Source organism: Primulina tabacum, chromosome 14 (genome assembly GCF_025594145.1).
Source record: "Primulina tabacum isolate GXHZ01 chromosome 14, ASM2559414v2, whole genome shotgun sequence".
Taxonomy (NCBI): domain Eukaryota; kingdom Viridiplantae; phylum Streptophyta; class Magnoliopsida; order Lamiales; family Gesneriaceae; genus Primulina; species Primulina tabacum.
Window position 1 is genome coordinate 5,471,685 of NC_134563.1, and position 18,811 is coordinate 5,490,495.

General features: G+C 33.3%; 1 protein-coding gene, 1 long non-coding RNA gene and 1 pseudogene across 4 annotated transcripts; 1 reads left to right on the forward strand and 2 right to left on the reverse strand.

Moving 5' to 3' along the window:
- The first annotated feature begins 482 nt into the window (after positions 1 to 482).
- Positions 483 to 4,116, forward strand: LOC142524224 (uncharacterized). Of its 2 annotated transcripts, none has more exons than XM_075628101.1 (3): positions 483 to 2,849; positions 3,420 to 3,495; positions 3,572 to 4,116. In XM_075628101.1, the coding sequence occupies exon 1, from the start codon at positions 527 to 529 to the stop codon at positions 2,765 to 2,767; it is 2,241 nt and encodes a 746-aa protein (XP_075484216.1). In that variant the 5' UTR covers positions 483 to 526; the 3' UTR covers positions 2,768 to 2,849; positions 3,420 to 3,495; positions 3,572 to 4,116. The 2 variants fall into 2 exon arrangements, with proteins under 2 accessions (XP_075484216.1, XP_075484217.1); XM_075628102.1 differs by having other exon boundaries at positions 3,667 to 4,116.
- A 134-nt stretch (positions 4,117 to 4,250) lies between these two features.
- Positions 4,251 to 8,044, reverse strand: LOC142524225 (HIPL1 protein-like; annotated as a pseudogene).
- Positions 8,045 to 14,311: 6,267 nt separating this feature from the next.
- LOC142525612 (uncharacterized) lies at positions 14,312 to 16,132 on the reverse strand. Of its 2 annotated transcripts, none has more exons than XR_012815106.1 (2): positions 15,444 to 16,132; positions 14,312 to 15,105 (listed from the first exon to the last, which is right to left on the reverse strand). It is a non-coding gene; the product is annotated as an uncharacterized LOC142525612 (long non-coding RNA). The 2 variants fall into 2 exon arrangements; XR_012815107.1 differs by having other exon boundaries at positions 14,312 to 15,136.
- Positions 16,133 to 18,811: the final 2,679 nt, after the last annotated feature.

Consider the following 18,811-nt stretch of genomic DNA (forward strand, 5'->3'; position numbering starts at 1 on the left):
TCTTAATAGGCACACTGTGGTCAGGTCCCTTAATCTCGAGCTTACGTTCATTAACTTTCCAAACTCATTGAGGAGTATTGTCGAGCACTTAAAAGGCAAAACCAGTTGTAAATGCCAAAGCAGATATGAGAAACCTCATAGCAGTAGCTAGTGAATCCACGATTGAATCCAGGAGAATCAGCAGGTAGTACAGATCAGATGTAGGAGGCCCACTCCAAAACCAGCAGACCAGAGCGTGACGAATCCAGAATCAAATCACGAACAACGCGGAAATCACACTCCTCTGTCCAAAGATGCACTATCAGTGGAGAAGAAGGAGAAGACAATGTGTGGAAAGCAGATCAAAAACAATGTCTCGAAGTTCTTAATCAGAAAGTGAGATAAATGCAAACAAGAAGAGAGAAGGGAGAGCATTTTCAAAGTCTCGCTCCTTGTCCAACTAGAGAGAAGGGAGAGCATTTTCTCTCTCTAAGCAAGAACTTAGACATGTCTTTTTGTAGGCTACTTTGATGGGCCTCTCATCAACATGAAGAGACGCACCGTCATCTTTTCAGCATACATTCGTCAAGTGTTTTCTTGTCATTCACAGCCAAGTTCGAGCATCCACAATCTCTCAATCTTTTGCTTTTCTTGTTCTTCATTCCGAATGCTATCTTCCTTTGGGTCAACCACTATAAGATCTTTTCCTGATTATTCGCCGAAGAAACCTTCCATTAGAGACTCTGAATTTGTCCACCACATTTCAACTGTCATCAAGCAACGCTGCTATGAGCACCTTCGTCGAATTTTAAAGCCCTATGAATCCAAATTCAGGCCTGATCATGTCATTTGGGTTCTCATGGAGATAAAGAATGATTATAGACTAGTATTGAATTTCTTTGACTGGTATTGCATACGAAGGGATCCATCATTTGAGGTCTGTTGCATTATTATTCAAATTGCTGTTGCTGCAAAAGATCTAAAATTGGCTCAAAAACTTTTTCATGACCTCCTGACAAAATCCAATGCCGATGGTAACATCTCATTCTCCCAGTTTCTTGAAAAGTTAATATACACTTACAAGGATTGGGGTTCAAATCCACTCGTCTTTGACATTTTTTTCCAAGTTATTGTTGAAATTGGCCGTCTCGATGATGCTAGAAAGATTTTTGATAAGATTCTGGACTATAACGTTTTTCTATCTGTTGATTCATGTAACCTATTTCTTTCCCGAGTATCAAAAAATATTGATGGTCCCAAGATGCTGCTAAAGAATTTCAGTGAATTTTCTGAAGTGGGTATTAAATGGAATACTGCATCATATAACATAGTGATGCACTCACTTTGTCAATCAAGAAAAGTGAGAGAAGCTCATAACTTACTTATGCAAATGGAATTAAGAGGTTGCATTGCTGATGCTATAAGTTACAGTACCATAATTAGTGGATATTGCAATATTGAGGAACTCCAGCTGATGTTAAAACTATTCGATACTATGCGGCAGAAAGGAGTAAAGCCAAACAGGTTTACCTTTAATAGTGTAATCCTTTTTTTATGCAAGAATGGTAAAGTTATGGATGCAGAGAAGATCTTGAGAGAGATGATGTGTGAGGGAGTTTTTCCAGATAATGTTGTTTACACAACTCTCATTGATGGATTTAGCAAAATTGGAAATGTTGGTTCTTCATTTAGAATGTACGAGGAAATGCAGACTCTGAAAATAGTTCCTGATTTTATTGCATATACTGCTCTAATTTGTTGCCTATGTCAGAACGGAAAAGTTTTGGAAGCCGACAATCTCTTTCGTGCAATGATCAATATTGGATTAAAAGCAGATGAATTTACTTATACAACTCTTATTGATGGTTATTGCAAGGCTGGTGACATTAAAATGGCATTTTCTCTGCACAATGAGATGATTCAGATGGGATTGGTTCCAAATATAGTTACATACACTGCACTGGTTGATGGGCTCTGTAAACATGGGGAGGTTGATACTGCAAATGAACTTCTTCATGAGATGGGTGAAAAGGGACTTGTTCTGAATATTTACACTTGCAATTCACTTCTCAATGGCCTTTGTAAATCGGGAAATATAGCAGAAGCAGTGAAGTTAATGAAAGATATGGAGGTGGCTGGAATATTGCCTGATACTTTTTCCTATACCACACTTATGGATGCTTATTGCAGATCTGGAGAAATGGTTATGGCACACCAATTGCTTCACGAGATGTTGCAAAAAGGGATTAAACCAACTGTTGTTACATTCAACGTACTGATGAATGGTTTTTGTGTGTCGGGGATGCTAGAAGATGGCCAGAAGCTGCTAAATTGGATGTTGGAGAAGGGTATGATGCCTAATGCCACCACTTATAACTCTCTTATGAAACAATACTGCATTAGAAATGATATGCGTTCGGCAATTGAAACATACCGAGGGATGGGCCATCAGGGAGTTGTGCCAGATGCAAATTCATATAACATAATGATTCGAGGGCATTGTAAAGCGAGGAATATGAAGGAAGCGTGGTTTTTGCATAAGGAAATCATCGAGAAAGGGTACAATCTCACGGTTGAGAGCTATAATGCGCTAATCAAGGGATTTTTGAAAAGGAAAAAGTATCTAGAGGCAAGAGAACTTTTTGAACAGATGAGAAAAAAAGGGCTATCTGCCGATAAGGAAATTTACTGCACCTTTGTGGATGTGAACTACGAGGAGGGGAAAATTGATTCAACTTTCGAGCTTTGCAATGAAGCAGTGGAAAGATGTTTCAAAGATGGAACATAAAGGTCTATAAAACCAACAGATCTTTTGCACTTTACACTTTATGTTGGGTGAGCGACCTCTACTCGACCGGCTGAGAAACTTGGTAAATCTACTTTTCATCTTATTCTTTGTTCTTGGTCTTTCTCATTAATTTCCCGACACACGCTAATCTGCAGCCTGCATGTTCTATGGTAAATGCATACATGCATACTAACATGAATATAATAAACAAATATATATATAGAGAGAGACAACATGCACACGTGTATAGACACACATGTATATGTCTATATACATGGAACCACATAGGATTTTTATGACTTCGACATGATTAGTATGAATGTAGTATTATAATGCCGATTGATTGAGTGAAAATAAAGTTGTTTCTTGTTGTTTTGAGAAGAAATAGGAACAGTACAATTTGGAAATACATATGGATAAAGAAAAACTCATTTTATTCAATTGGATTTTTCATTTTTTTCCCTCCAAATTAGACAGTTTGCTGTTTCTCACTTCCTGGGCATAACTAGTCAAATGCATACTAGGTATATGCTAGTTATCGTTTTAATATAACCTGATTCCCATCCTCGAGCAAAAATTTGTGGAACACTTGCTGCTTTGACATTTCTGTTTGGCCAAAAAGTGATTCGTATTCATTCATTGCTTTGTTAAGGGCTAGTTGAAGTCTGAAGAATGGCCACATGGTCGCTTCCGGATTAAATTTTCATGAAAAACATTCTTGGACCAAGGTTGGTTGATTCCCTGAATTCCCCATTAAATTTTAAACTGCCCTGTGTTTTTCATTCTATTGCCATGAAAATACAGGAAATTCGGGAGATTTTGAACCTCAAATCTGGGAAGTTGTAGGAAGTTTATCCTGAAATTGCGCAAATAACATATTTTCTGTTCTACTTGAAAAGAGGTAAATAAGAAAAGCATGTGGAGTGGCGTCTTGCTTTTTGATTAAGAACTTAAGGATGCCATTATGGATGGACAAAGGAAACACGTACGATGATTATTGAAATCGGTGCTCTGGTCAGTGCCAACTGCCGATTTCACAAGTGTTATCGGAAGAAGATAAATCTTTTAAATCTTTGCAGATGAATTCTGGGAATCCTTGTTAACTGGTGTTCATTTGGTGCGACTTTATGTTGCAAGAGTTCCATATGGTACGTGACAACAAATTGTCTCAACTCCAGGCTTATTAGGCATGCTTGATCTGGCGCTGGTCACTGATTTGTGCCTGATATGTGCTTGTGCTGTTCTCAGGCGTTATTTCTGTTGATTAAGATGGCTTATACATGATGCATCACTTATTCTTTAATACAATTACTTATATTTTTTAATTGAAAATTTGCGACTTTACAGAATGAGGGAGGAACTATTATCTTTTCTTAAGAACAATTTTGAGGTCTGAGAGTAAGTTGCAAGAACCATTGGAAAATCAAGCATAACTCTGCTCACGCAGTAAGATGCGCCTGTGATTCTTGCAAACTATGAGATATGGACACAAACCAGAGGACAATTGTTTTCACTACATAATATTGTTCATCAAAATCAAACTGCCACAGAAAGATAACCTCATGAAAATTGAGAAGCAACCCAAGAAAATGTCACTGAAAATTAAAGCTTCATAACTGATTACTCCTACTGTTATTATCCTGATTACTCCTATTGTTATTATCCCAACATTTTTCAAAACGAACCTTACTGATATGTTACAAGAAAAGTTCCATAAATGCCAACACTGCAGAAACCAGAAACATCAATCCCATATGAGGAATTGCCACGACGTAACCACGAGAAGGAGAAGCCTGAGGAGGCTTTGTAGTGGTTATCACTTCTTCCTTTGAGCAAGCATAGCTACATCGACTTGGACGAACCACCCTGTACACTCCACTCTGTGTTAAAATGTACACATCTTTTCTGTTATCTTGCCCAAATGAAAATATGAACTTTAAAGCAGGAAGATCGCTATTAGGCACTGATTCACACTTGATGGGAGAGTCTGTAGCACAGCTAAAGGAAATGTCAGTAGTCGTGAAGTTCCCGCTGTTTTGTGGTGTTTCTGATGCTGCCCAAATATGACTTGAGTATAGATCTCCATACAGGTAACTAAAAAAAAATGAGCACAGAAAATTAAAATGACAGATTCAATTTCGTAGATGTCATAAAGAGATTTTTATATTATAGTTTTAGCCACAACCACAACCACAACCACAACCCCGGGCTATGTGAAAACATGATAACAGTAGCTTGATTTCACCTTCCATAAATGCATGGATCAGTCTGTGCACGATAGAAAAATCCACCGGATATTGCTGCAGAACCGAGCTTATTTATCTCAGAATGGTTGTATCCCACCACAGGGAAGATGGGATCGATTGAACCAGCAGAAGTGTTTCCCCCTGGACTTTTTTGAGGTTCGAAAAGAAGAGGGCCTTCGTATACACGCCATCCATAGTTTCCTCCCTTAGTTATTATGTCGACTTCTTCATATTGATCCTGAATAAAAGTAATATTCAGCAGGCAAAAAGGACCGAAAATTTAGCTACAAATCTTTAGGTGAAAAGGCTTTGAATCTGAACCTGTCCAACATCAGCACAAAGGAAATAGGAAGGCCTTTCTGAATCAAAACTACAGCGCCAAGGATTTCTTAGTCCATAGGCCCATACTGAAGGTTCCATTTGTTCATCTTCCAAAGAAGGGTTATTTTGTGGAATACTGTAGTTTCCCCATAGGCTATGCTTAGCTATGTCCTCTTCACCTGAAAACCAAAAATTCCTTACACTGGAATGATCAAAACTGACAAAACTATAAAAAAATCTTGATTGATAAGCTCAGAATTTGATGATATGCATCAGAAACTGAAAAGATTTCAAAGTTAAGCTACCAGGAAACTACGATAACTTTTTTTTTATTTGCATGGTGACTTACTTGGTATATTGTCTACATCAACCCTCAGGATTTTTCCAAGTATTGACTTCTTATTCTGCGCAAAATTGTATGGATCACCTTTGCTTCCTCCATCTCCCATCATTATATATAAGTAACCATCTGCTGGACCAAAAAGAATTTGGCCACCGTGATTTGCAGAGAAAGGTAGCCCCATAGTAAAAGTTCTCCTCACTTCAACTGGACTTGCTTTCTCTGCCTAGAATCAGGTATAAGACATCTTTGATTCATTTAGATGTTTCTAAATAGTTTAAAAAAATCCCATTCAGATATGGAGAAAAAAGGTTTACTGTTGACAGGCTTGAAGAAGTCCCATTAGCAGTATACTCAGCAACAACCACATGATATCTGCAAGGCTTTCCTGAATCCACTGAACTTAACTCTGAAGGATCACACGAAACATCTGAGTTACACGCACATCTCCCTCCACAGGCTGGAGACTTCTCTTTGTCACAGTTAAATGATGCAAAGAATCTACCATTTGTTGCATAGTTTGGATGAAAAGCCATTCCCATCATTCCAAAGCTCGCATCCAGATGAACTTGATCAGGTTAAGTCAACAAACGGACTTGATTCATCGAGCCCTAATATATCCCCTGAATCTTGATCAGGGATAGTGGCTAACCAAATTTTGCCTGGTTGGCTAGAGAAAAAGGCGCGATTGGATCCATCAGGATGAGCAACCATATTAAGATAAGATCCATTGTCAATTTTTTCGAGGCAGATACCTTTAGGGGGAGCTAATGTATCACTTTGGTTGAGTAAAACAGGTTTACCATTGAAGCAAAGAGATTTTTCGTCAGAAGAACCAGAAAATGAATTGCAAAAATCAGACTCTGATTGCCAGAGGTCAGTTAGAGTTGATGAGGTTGCGTTTCGTGGCAATTCAGCTTTGGTTTGCAATGCAGGAGCAAAGGGAGAATTCAAGATTGATACGGTTTTACAAGCTTCCCATACAGATGAGCAAAAGCTATTGTTTGTTTGGCTTGACAAGGACGAAATTGCTGCACCACCTGTGGTGTTGCAAAGTATTGGAACTGATCGTGGGTTCGAATTGACCTCAAATAGTTCTGCAGAGAATGGATCACAAGTCTGCAGTAAAAAGAAAAACATTCATAAGCAATCTTGAAAATAAAGCTGAGTGTGTTCTTCATTGTTCAAATTCATCAAACATGTTAATCTTATGAACTGTAAAACCAACTCTTTTTATTGCGCACACAACCCGAACTAAGATCAAGTCTCCAGAAACCAACTGCTTAACAAGTCGTTCATAAATGAAAATCAACGTGCTCTAATGAAATTGCAATTGAATTTGAGTTAAATTTCCACCATAAGTGTAGACTCATGCATGAGATTTAACTTTCTGTTTTGCATTCGGCCATGGTTGCCCAGATCTCCAGATAAGGATAGTTTACAAGATTATTCTAAACAAACTGAAAGTAAAAGAATCCAGGATCAAGAAAATCTGGAACACATCTTTCACGGGATTGCTTAAAACAACAAAATCTCACAACGAAATTCTTCCACAGCTCAGGCAAGAATTCCGGCCAAAGAGTACAACAGAACTAACCGCACAGATGATGGATTTCACAACAGCAGCACAGACAGAATCAGATATATTCATAGCATCAAAACGCTTCCGCAACTGCAGATCTTCTGCTGTATTGCAGCACACTTTCCCATTGTAAGGACAGAATGCTAAATGCCCCTTTACGCTAGTAGGTGCTCCTATACACATAATTACACAAATGAAAACATGAATTCAAAAAAAATGGCAAGGAAAAAAATCAAGAAAAGACCACTCGGAAACACAAAACACCGCCGACTTTCTCAACTGACTGCACTTTAAGTCCAAGAAAATGGCACTCAAGAATCAAGAAAAACATCAAGAAAAACAGACACTTACTCAAGCTAGTGCACAAGGGCAGCGAATAAGAAGGAAGAGGGAGCAGCAGCAGCAGACTGAACAATGAGAGGATATTTAAAACGCCATCCATTTTCCAGTATTGTAGAAAGAATTATTGGACAGTAACTACATGTAGCAACCACTCAATAAATAGCGTCTCTTATCTGGTACCCCGAAACAAAGCTAGATTTGTTTAATAAAACACAGCCTCTCTCATTTGAAATTTGAAAAGGAACATATATCAGTGCATTGATTCGCTGAAAGCCATGTCCTGGCATAAAGGGTGGGTGGGACTTTGGCACTCAAACTAGTATGTTGACTTGTCTGTGAACAAGATCTGAGTGGGTGAAAGTTGTTCAGCTCAGTTAAGAAAATAATGAAGTTCGAATAGAGAAAAGGCCCAAAAGATAACGGAAGTGGGTGATTGTTGGTGGCACTAAATGAAAGCAATTTGGCATTTATTGTGCTTTTTAAATTTTGGTTCTTATACTTTTTCAAGAATTCAAAAGGTTGTAAAAAAAAGCTAAATGCAGTGCATGTGCAGGTGATGATAGTGAAGAAAGTGAAAGTAGTGAAAATGGAGAATGGGTGCATCAGCATGAACTAGGTAGGGGCTTCATTTTTGTCCTTCAATGGAGAATCGACTCGTGTCACCCCTTTACAGTAACCAAAAATGAGAAGATAGACAGAATAGATAGAAGTATAACACATCTAATTAGTCCAAATTACTTTTCTGTCTGATCGATTACTTATAGTTTATTTGATATTAAAATTTTAAATTTGAAACGAGATCGTGGTTCGAAATTATACGATAAACTTATAATGAAATGATAAGCGTATATTGTAAACTATTCAAATTTATTTACTTGTACAAAAATCAAATATATTTTCTTACCTAATCTATATGTTTATTTCGTCTATCCATAATTTATCAAACTATTTCAAATTGAATATGTTATATATGTCAATTAATTATTGGTTCGAATAAATTAATAAAAAATAATATATTATAACAACATTCATAAAATTATATTAAAAAAAATTCAAATCTTGCAAAAAAATCTAAATGAATTCACGTAAATCTGTTTATAAATCTGTGAGATTCTGTAAAAGTCAATAAAAATCTATCAAATCCATAAAAATATACAATTTGGAAAAGTCATTAAAAGTTATTAAAACTCTGAATTGAATACACCTCAGTTAAGGTCGAGAAGTATTTTTTTTTTTAACGAAGAACAATCATAAATTATTGAACATAGACGTTCAATTATTATTGGATAACGTGCCATTATTATTATTATTATTATTTCACTGATTTAAAATTTAAATGAATAATTTTTTTTAAAAAAAGTTCGTGATATAACTTTAACATGGAGTGAAAGAAATACAAATGGATAATCAAATCAATTGATAATTATTACACCTATTATTGAAATGAGAAATATCAACAGTTCTAGAATTGAAGATTCAACAGTTATGTGAGAAACCGAACTTCAATTCAACAGAGCTAAAAATTTCAACAATTAATAAATTCAGTAACCGATCATTTTTCAATAAACAAAATTCAGCAGCAGCACAAATTCACCAACAACAAGCATTGTGCAACAGCTTACATTTTCAGTAGCTGACCATTTCCAACGGGTGAAAATTCAAAAGCCGAAATCCAACATATCATGTCAACAGTCAGCCGATGATTCGGATACAAACTTATAACTTCAGCATTAAAATTGAAATCATGTCAGATAACGACCATTAATTGATAGGCTAATCACAGATTTTTGCCTATAAATGCATACAAATTTATGAGGAGTTACACATATTCGGAGCAAATCACCCAAAACTTAGAAGAAATATTTTGAGCTAAGAGAGAGAATTTTCGAGCAAAAGTCCAATAGTATTTTCGAGCAGCAATACAATAACAAGAAAATAGAAATTGTCCAAGTGTCAGCCGAAATTATTTTAGCAAATACTGTAAGTGAGGTTTCTATTTTAACTGGTGATATCTTATTTAAAACCGACCAACATGTATTGTATGATTTTAAAATTGATTTCAAAATATGTATGTTTGAAGCACGGCAATTTATGAATGAATGCTAGGAATATACATTCCGAATATCCCTTATTCACGTTCTTCTTGATTGATGCCTCACTATTTAGATGATTAAAATATAAGAGGTTGACATTAGTTAGCCATAAATTTCATTACATGATCAGTGCATAAAATATATATTGTTTACTTCTGAAAAATATGTGATTTATGTTCCGTTTTTGTATATGCGATTTCTGTTAAAAATGATTTTAAAAGTTGAGATGATTTCCTCTATTTACCGAGTAACAATTATATCACTCAGGATAAGAGCGAAGAAACGATAGAAGATGAGAGCAAACCCACTCACAGGACCCGTCGGATAACGTCCACAATTTTTTTAGTAGTTTTATTTATGTTTTTCATAATTGGGGATGATTCGCAAAATTGATGTCGGGACGACCATTTATTTCAAGAACATAACATATTTTCGTTTTAATCGGAGATAAAACAACTGATTTGCACAATTTTCTTACCCTAATTTATGTTGTGTGTATGGTAGGTGAAGAAAAGTGGCGTGTGTGGGAAAGATAGGGAGGGATTATGGGTAAGAGACATTGAGTGGTCCATTTTGATTTTGATTTTGATTTTGATTTTGTAATTAAATGGGACCAACAACCAATTTTGTAATGTTTTATGATTTACAATAAGTTTTATTAATTTAGACATTATTATCATAATTTTGAAATATAAGTTATTATTTATAAAATAATTAATGATCATTTTTTATTTAACAGATATAAAAATCAATTTTTTTTCTATTTTTAAATAATTAAAATAATTATATTTTATTTTAATAAATAATTCTATTTTATTTCAATATTTTTGTTCATAATTATAATATTGGACGAAATTCACTCCAAAGCTTTTAATTAACTAAGTTCAATTTTTTTTTAAAATAATGATTTATTTGTGTATTGGTCTTTAATTAGGGGGTATATTGGTCTTTAATTGTAATTTTATATATGTTTCTCGAATTCATTCATACTACATATGATATTATTGACTACTCTAGTGACTGTTATACGTGCAATTTTTTTTTCCCTAAATTGAAGTTGAAATCTTGTTTGAGATCAACCATGACTCAAACTGACAAAAACAAGATTAAATGCATTAATTATGATTTCGATTGAGATTGAATTTTTAGAAAAAAAACTTAATTATGAAATATTGATTGATAATGTTTGAGAGAACCACAAATTTTTTGCCATGTAATTACTTATTTAAATATATACATGTATATGAATGTATTTTCGAATTATGATACTATTGTAAAAACAATAAATTCGAAAATATTAAATAATACACGGTATTCGAATTTTCAATAAATATATGAAATTAGAAAATCCAATACAATATATTAAGTAATTTTGAAATTTAAGTATATGATATCAATCAAATTTGGAATAAAATATACGCAATGCAGCTTTTGTTCAAACGTAAGTTAATAAATTCAATGCAGTCTAGTTACATCATGAACATGTACAAGAAAACAATCTACATTAAACAATACAATATAAATTTCAAAAATTGCATATACTTAGGGAACAACTTTTCGAAATTTGGTAAGTTAATATATATGGAAGAATTATCTCAAAACTATGGAAGAAATATCAACCAAATTATAGTAAATTTTTTACCTCACCACCTATAAATATCTCACTCCATTCTCAACAATTACAGCTTCACATTTATTATATATTTCAAAAATCCTCTCCCAAATGCTGCAACATTTTTGAAGATTTTGCAACCGTCCATTTTTCGAGTGATACGTTCATACCAAGCTTCGGTCAAAATCCGTTTTACACTGGTCAAAATACACTATCATATTTTATAAACAACACATTTCAAATTCATCCACATCCAACAGACATACCTACGGTTTTTCGTCCATAAATTTGTCAAAAAGACTTCCAAACCGATATCCACTTTTCAAAATTTATTTGACGTAATTTGAACGTTGTGTGAAAGGTTAAGCCCGATCAAACAGTTTAATAAGTCGACGAGAATCCTGCAAGGTGATTGATTTTTCAATCGAAGTGCTGCTACGTTTTCAAAGTGTCGTTTGCGTGATTCTTATGCGGTTTTTGAATTCTTCAAGCAATAATAAGGTAAGTGAGCTTATTTTAAAACTATTAATTTTGTTTATGACTTTTTTTCGTTTTTGAAAGTTTCGGTCGAACATTATTTTTTTCTTCCCCATCTCATGATACAATATTATGTTTAGACACTGTGATAATTTAACTAAATATGGGCGGGAATACCATCATACGATAAGTCTGTAGCACGTATACGGTGTGATTGTAATCATTATATGGTCTCGCTCCCTCAGAGGAGTAAAAATGAGATACTGATATCAGTAAACTATGAATGTAGATGAATCTCAGTGCTTATGCCAAGTTATGGTTGCTATGCATGATATGTTATTTCGAAGATCATGTGTATTTGGTATGTATTTGCTCGAACGACTCCACTTGTTGAGTGACAACCATATCACTCATCATTTACTCTACCATTCCCAGATAACTCAAAAAAAGAAATCGAGGAACACAAACAAGACCAGTTTTAAGGTTGATAATAAGAGAGGGCAAGAAACTTATTTTAGTTTTTGTTTATTTAAGTTTTTAATTCAAGTTGTAAACACTTTCAATTTTTTTTTTTATTTTCAGAGTTTATATTGTAAAGCCGATTATATTTTATGATATTTATCAAATAAACTAGTTTTGATTTATATTGTAATGCGAGACTTGTTGTATAGAGCTTATGTGATTATTAAACAACACCGTGTCGACTAATCCCGGGCTCTAGACGTGACAATTAAAATGAAGAAAATTGAATCTTACTCGAATGCGACTAATTGTCATTACTAGTTTGGATTCAATGTGTCAAAATTAATGAAATTGTCTTTATATCATCGATCTAAGCTTATTTTTTTAATATAAATAAAAAGGGTCCAATTATTTTTTCACATCCGTCCATAATCAAAGATGTATAGCTATATTTCTTAAATAAACATATTCGAATTTTTTATATTTATTTTTTTAAAATAATAATTCTTTTTTAACATTGAAACAAAATGTGAAACTGGACAAGCACAGAAACATGGATCTTCCGTCAGAAAAATGACACCAAGTTTATTAATAATAATAAAAAAAATGCAACAGCTAAAAAGAAATCTGATCTAGATAATGGAAGTGCGTCATTCTCACGTGAATTGATTCAGAAAAAAATAAATTAAAAATTTCGGATAAGGATAAATATTGGGCCAGATTGGGCTGAGCCGCGAAGGATTCTTGGATTCGATTCCTCCCAAAAGTAGCCTATGTACCGACATCCTGGAAACCAATGTTATTTGTAGGTATCTTTGGGGTGTATTTAATATGGGAGATTTATTGATTTTAATAATTTTTGTAAATTTTAAAAGTCTATATGTATTTAATTAAAATTTTATATACTCTATAGAAGTTTAATGATATTCAAAATAGACTTTTATAGAGTTTTAAAAAGTCAAGTAATATTCAACATTGACTTTTAAAAATTGTATTTGGTTCAACCCAAAGATTTGGATTGATTTTTAAAACTTCTAACTCATACACAAACTATTTATTCATCCCTATGTCGCTTCACATCACCTCTCTTCTTATCTTCTCTTCTCTCCTCTCATCTGTCTCTATCACTATCTCAAATTTTCAAAGTGTATCTCTATATATATTTTAATCTTTCCTTTTCAAATTTTTCATTTTTTGGCTGATTGTTCATTTAATAAATTTTTATTTTAATATCATAGGAAATTTTGAATTTTAGAATTGATTTTGTGATTTTTAATTTATGTTTATAAAAATTGATGTAATATTCAATAATTACAATAGGAAATTTTGAATTCTAGAATTTCACAAATAATTCTATAAAAATCTTGCAAAAAAATCTACATGAATCCACATAAATATGTGAGATTCCATAAAAGTCAATAAAAATCTATCAAATCCATAAAGTCTATCATTTGAAAAAGTCATTAAAATTCATCAAAACTCTGGATTTAATATTAAATCGAAAAAATTGTAAATTCAAATTGAAAAAAATGGAAAAATGAAATTTTTAATTTTGATATAAAATTTAAACTAAAGTTTATATGGATTTGCTTTTGATTCTATATATCAAAATTGAACTGACTGAGAAAGCCAAAATATAATGACAAAAACTTCTGTGAGACGGTCTCACGGGTCATATTTTGTGAGACAGATCTCTTATTTGAGTCATCCATGAAAAAATATTAATTTTTATACTAAGAGTATTACTTTTTATTGTGAATATCGATAAGATTGACGCGTCTCACAGATAAAGATTCGTGAGACCGTCTCACAAGAGACCTACTCAAATATAATTTAGATTAATAATCTTATTTATATTTATATTCGGATTATATATTTTGTGGATTATATTTAGTGAATTACGAATATCCTCTTAATTTTTAGTTGATTGTTATTTATTGAATTCATTTAAACTTTACAATATTAGAAGGAAAACGATTCAGACAACGGATTATATAATTCTAAAATCTCGGTTCTTGTCCACGACGAAAAGCCGGTTCGCGAACCCCTTATCGAATAGTCTTGTAGAGTACTGGAGTATTTTGATTGTCTGATATAAGAACATAATGCTGATTGAGTGGCGCAGAGCCAAGATCCTAATATCAGCGGCACATAATTAATTAGACAATGCTGGATTATTATTTCCCATCAATATAAATCCTCCTTAAATATGTTCATATACTTTCACTACATTTGAATCAAAACAAGTTCTTTTTCTTACTTCTAGGTTTTGATATACCACTGAAGTTATGCTTTGTCAATCTCCCTCTCCTCGTCAACAAGGCTTCTGCTTACTTTGAATATAATGATATGTATTTCTTGTTCTTGCGTCGACTTTCTTTTCTAAGAATCGCGGTTGCGATATCGTTGAAGACTAATGTTTCTGCAAGGACATTAATGGTCAGGATGATGATGAGTTGATCGTATGAATCTGGTAAACTTTGAAGCAGAATCTCTGCACGTTCAACTTCTGTTATTTTATGGCATAAAGAAGTGAGTTGCGCAAATAAAGTATTTAATACGTTGATATGATCGATTACTACCGTGGATTCCGTCATTCGAAGATTGTAAAGCCTTCTCTTTAAAAAAATCTTTTTGTGGAATGACTTGTCCTCGTACAAATTTATTAGAGTATCCCAAATATCTTTTGCAGTTTCCTTTTGAGCAATTCTTAATAATACTCTATCTGTCAGAGCCAAATTCTTTCGGCCTATCTCCAATAGCTGCCAAACAATTATCCTTTCGTAAAATTGCTTGTATCTTCATTTTCCACACCATGAAATTGATTCCATCAAACTTTTCTATCTCGAACTTTGCTGCCATTCTGATAATTTGATAGACAAAAAAATAATTGCCTCAACAAATGACAGATTCCAAAAACTCTTTTATGATGTGAAATATCAGTCAAAGTTACAACTACATAACATCAAATAACATCAAATTTTAAGAGAGTTTATAAACAAGGCTAATTACACTTTGTTGACATTAGGTGTGACAACATGACAATATAAAAATAAAGATAAAAAAATGAACTCCACGGATTTACGTAAAAAACCTATAAAAATTGTTGAGATAAAAAAACACGGGCAATACGAAAAAATTTACTACAAGAATCTTCTACCTTAATACATCCCTTGAAAATAATAATAATAAAAAAACTACCTCACAATATATCGAAACAAGCTTCTCAATATTCCAGGATGAACCGAATGAGAAATTTTGGAATGAGAAAGAAATAAGAAAAAAAAGGAGATTTTTATAGATGCATTTCTCAAATGTGAACTCATGGGATGAGAAGAAAATTTTGCAGCTTCCATAATTTTTAGTCAAAAAGAGCTGCCGAAATCATTGACATCACTAGCCACCCAACAAAATGACCTCCCACAATTAAGGCATGCCTCTGCCCATGTCATTGAATATGACAGCCAATCCACGGCGTTGGTTGTCCTAACTGGACCTTAGCAATATCATATCTAAAAGTTGTGCTAAAAAGAAGAACCTAAATTACCCGAACAAGTGCAGGCGATTGATGATTTTGGATATTTGGGATCCTTTTTTCTCTTGATGCGTCTATCAATCTTTATTCCCCTAAGCCACGCGAATGAAATTTTACCACTTGAATTAATTTCTTGAATTCCATGTGGTTTGAGTTTGGATCGATGATTTGATTCGAGAAATGATTTTAAGGATGAATTTCAGACGATATAAAAATTGGATTTAATTGAAGTTCATTTAAAAATGTTTTAGTAGAGCTTAAATGAATCCACTTTAATTTAATTTCATTCAAACAAGTAAAAAGTCTCAAGTCGTGTTCTCAAGTCCATCGACCCAGATGCAGCAAAGATGCGAAAACATCGGTTACCTCGACATTGTTCTTGGATCCACTTTGAGATGGCTTCAGGTGACGGAGATTGTTCTTGAAATCAGAGTGCTGGATCGAAACAAGACTCCGGAATTGGCTAATTAAATGGGCATGTTTCTTTTGCTTAGGCGATGTGTTTTGCCGGAGACTAAGCAGCTTTTGGAGCTTTATAGGAAGATGCAAGATTTTATAAAAGCTGGTTCTAAGTGGAATTGATATTGTTTGTGATTGACAAGTTATATGGCTTAAATTCTTGTCTACTATTTTCCTTCGTGATGGAATCTAATTAAAAAAAGAAGCCATTTCAGGCCATTGGCCGACAAAACGGGGACACAAGAAAAAATAACTAAATGTGTTTGAAAGGAACTGAGTTTCGAAGTTTCATCCATGATAAGTTGACATAATTGAAAATTTTGATTGACTTTTGTATAATATGTTATTTAGTTTCAATTTTAACTTTCTATATTTTGAATTTTGCCATTTTTTGTATTTTTTGGCTGGATTGATGATGTGATATAATAGAAGTAAGCGTGACATCGACATCAAGTCATATTTAAAAAAAAACTAAAAATTGCAAAATAAAAATTATAATGATAGTCGGCTAAAGTTGAAAATTAATAATATAGAAGACCAAAATATAAAAAAAGCAAATATATAACATCAAAATTACAAAATTTCTTTATATAAATAATATATTTCTTATCGTTACTTTTGCTTGTTTGCGTTGGCGGATTTAGTATCTGTCTAGAATGGCGATATTTAAAATGCAAAATCAATTAGAAGGGTTTTACGTATGTATAATGATAGGCATTCCCTCTCTAGCTTATACTGTTGGGAAGAAACTCTATTGTAGAAAATGAAGTTGAAACAAGAAAAATAGGTCTCACGAGTCGTATTTTGTGAGACGAATTTCTTATTTGAGTCATCCATGAAAAAATATTACTTTTTATCCTAAAAGTATTACTTTTTATTGTGAATACCGGTAGGGTTGACTCGTCTCACGAACAGATAAAGATTCGTGAGACCGTCTCACAAGAGATCTACTCATATAAGATTGATATCGGGTTCTCAAATGCAAATAACTTGTAGGAATTTTCCAAGCCTTATGTGTAAAACCCAAGATTTGTTAACTCGTGATAGTACTTTGTAATTTAAAGTTGTACTAGGATATTGTTATTTATCTCATTATTTTATTTAAGATTGTCAAGTCTATCTAAAGTTATGTGAGATAATTATATCGTGTGTACAATATCTATGGAGCTCGAAATTTAAGATGATATTATATATATATTTTGAAATTGTGATAAAAAAATAGACCGTGATCCGAGAAATTAAATAAGGATATATTGGATACAAGAGGTAAATTTTTAGACATATATTCGAATTTGGGAAGAAAATATCAGATAAAGGTATAAGATTTGAGATAATATTGATATACCTGAATCAAGATAAAAAAAGGATAATATAATCTAGGAATTTCTAAATTTTCAAGTTTTATTTATAATTTTCGAAATTATATAGATAGGGAAAAGTCTACATAATAAACAAATACAAATAGGGGAAATTCAAAAGTTTGCCTATAGGAAAAATCAAGAGTCCTATTTTTTGGATAAATTATCATTAAATTCGAAATTAGATAGGGAACATTTTGGTATTTAAGGGGAAGAATTTAATTGTACTGTAAAATAAAAGATCTACCAGATGCTAGAAATTAGACATAGAATTCGAAATTTCAGACCTGGACAGAGATTATTTTCGAAATTATCCAAATAGATGAATATATAATTTCGAAATTATCCAATAAAATGGATAAAGAATGAGAAATCATTCTAAGTTTAAAGTTTGATTCAAAAGTTCAAACGCGACGATAATACACGATCACGATAGCAGTTAGCCCCTACAAATAGGAGGACCATTCAATTCAAAAATCACACCTAAATTTCACTCCATATTTTGAAATTCTCTCTAGCTCTCTCTAAGAATTTTTGAGCATTTGCTCTCCCAAGTTCTGCCAATCGTCGAGACTTTGCTCTCCCAAGTTCTGCCAAGTGTCGAAGCCCTGCTGCAGTCCAGATCCAGAAGTAGAATTCGAAAATCCCAGTGCACAAGAACCCTTCAACGTTTTTTTCCACCAGATCTGAAGTAAGCGGGCTTGTTTTAAAAGTTAAATTTTCGGTTATGCAATTTTCGTTTTTGCGAAAATTCGGTCGAGTGCAATTCTTCTTCTACCCCCTTCTTGATGCGATTATCGTATGTTTTATGTGTTGGCAGTGTGAGGATTCAACTGGATATTGGTGAGAATCCCAATATGATATGTTTATAGCCTTTACACGTGAGATTGTAACCGTTATGCGGACTCGCCCCCTTAGAGGAGTAAAAATTAGGAACTGATATCAATAAACTATGAAAAATAGAGGAATTTTAGTGCCTAGTCAAAGTTATGCTTGTGTTGATGATATGAATCATGTTGTGCATGGTTTGTGTTTTCGAAATCATTATAAATTATTATGTATGTGCTCGAATGGCCCCTAATTGTCGAGTGACGATCATATCACTCATATGTTACTCTTCTTTCCCAGATAAGCCGGATAACATATAGAGGAAGAAGAACGGGACCGGTTTTTTGGAACTTTTTGGGGCCATAAATGTAATTATAAATGTTTATATG

Excerpts from the sequence above, each read along its gene's own strand:
- LOC142524224 (XM_075628101.1), top strand. The coding sequence starts at position 527 with ATGAAGAGACGCACCGTCATCTTTTCAGCATACATTCGTCAAGTGTTT.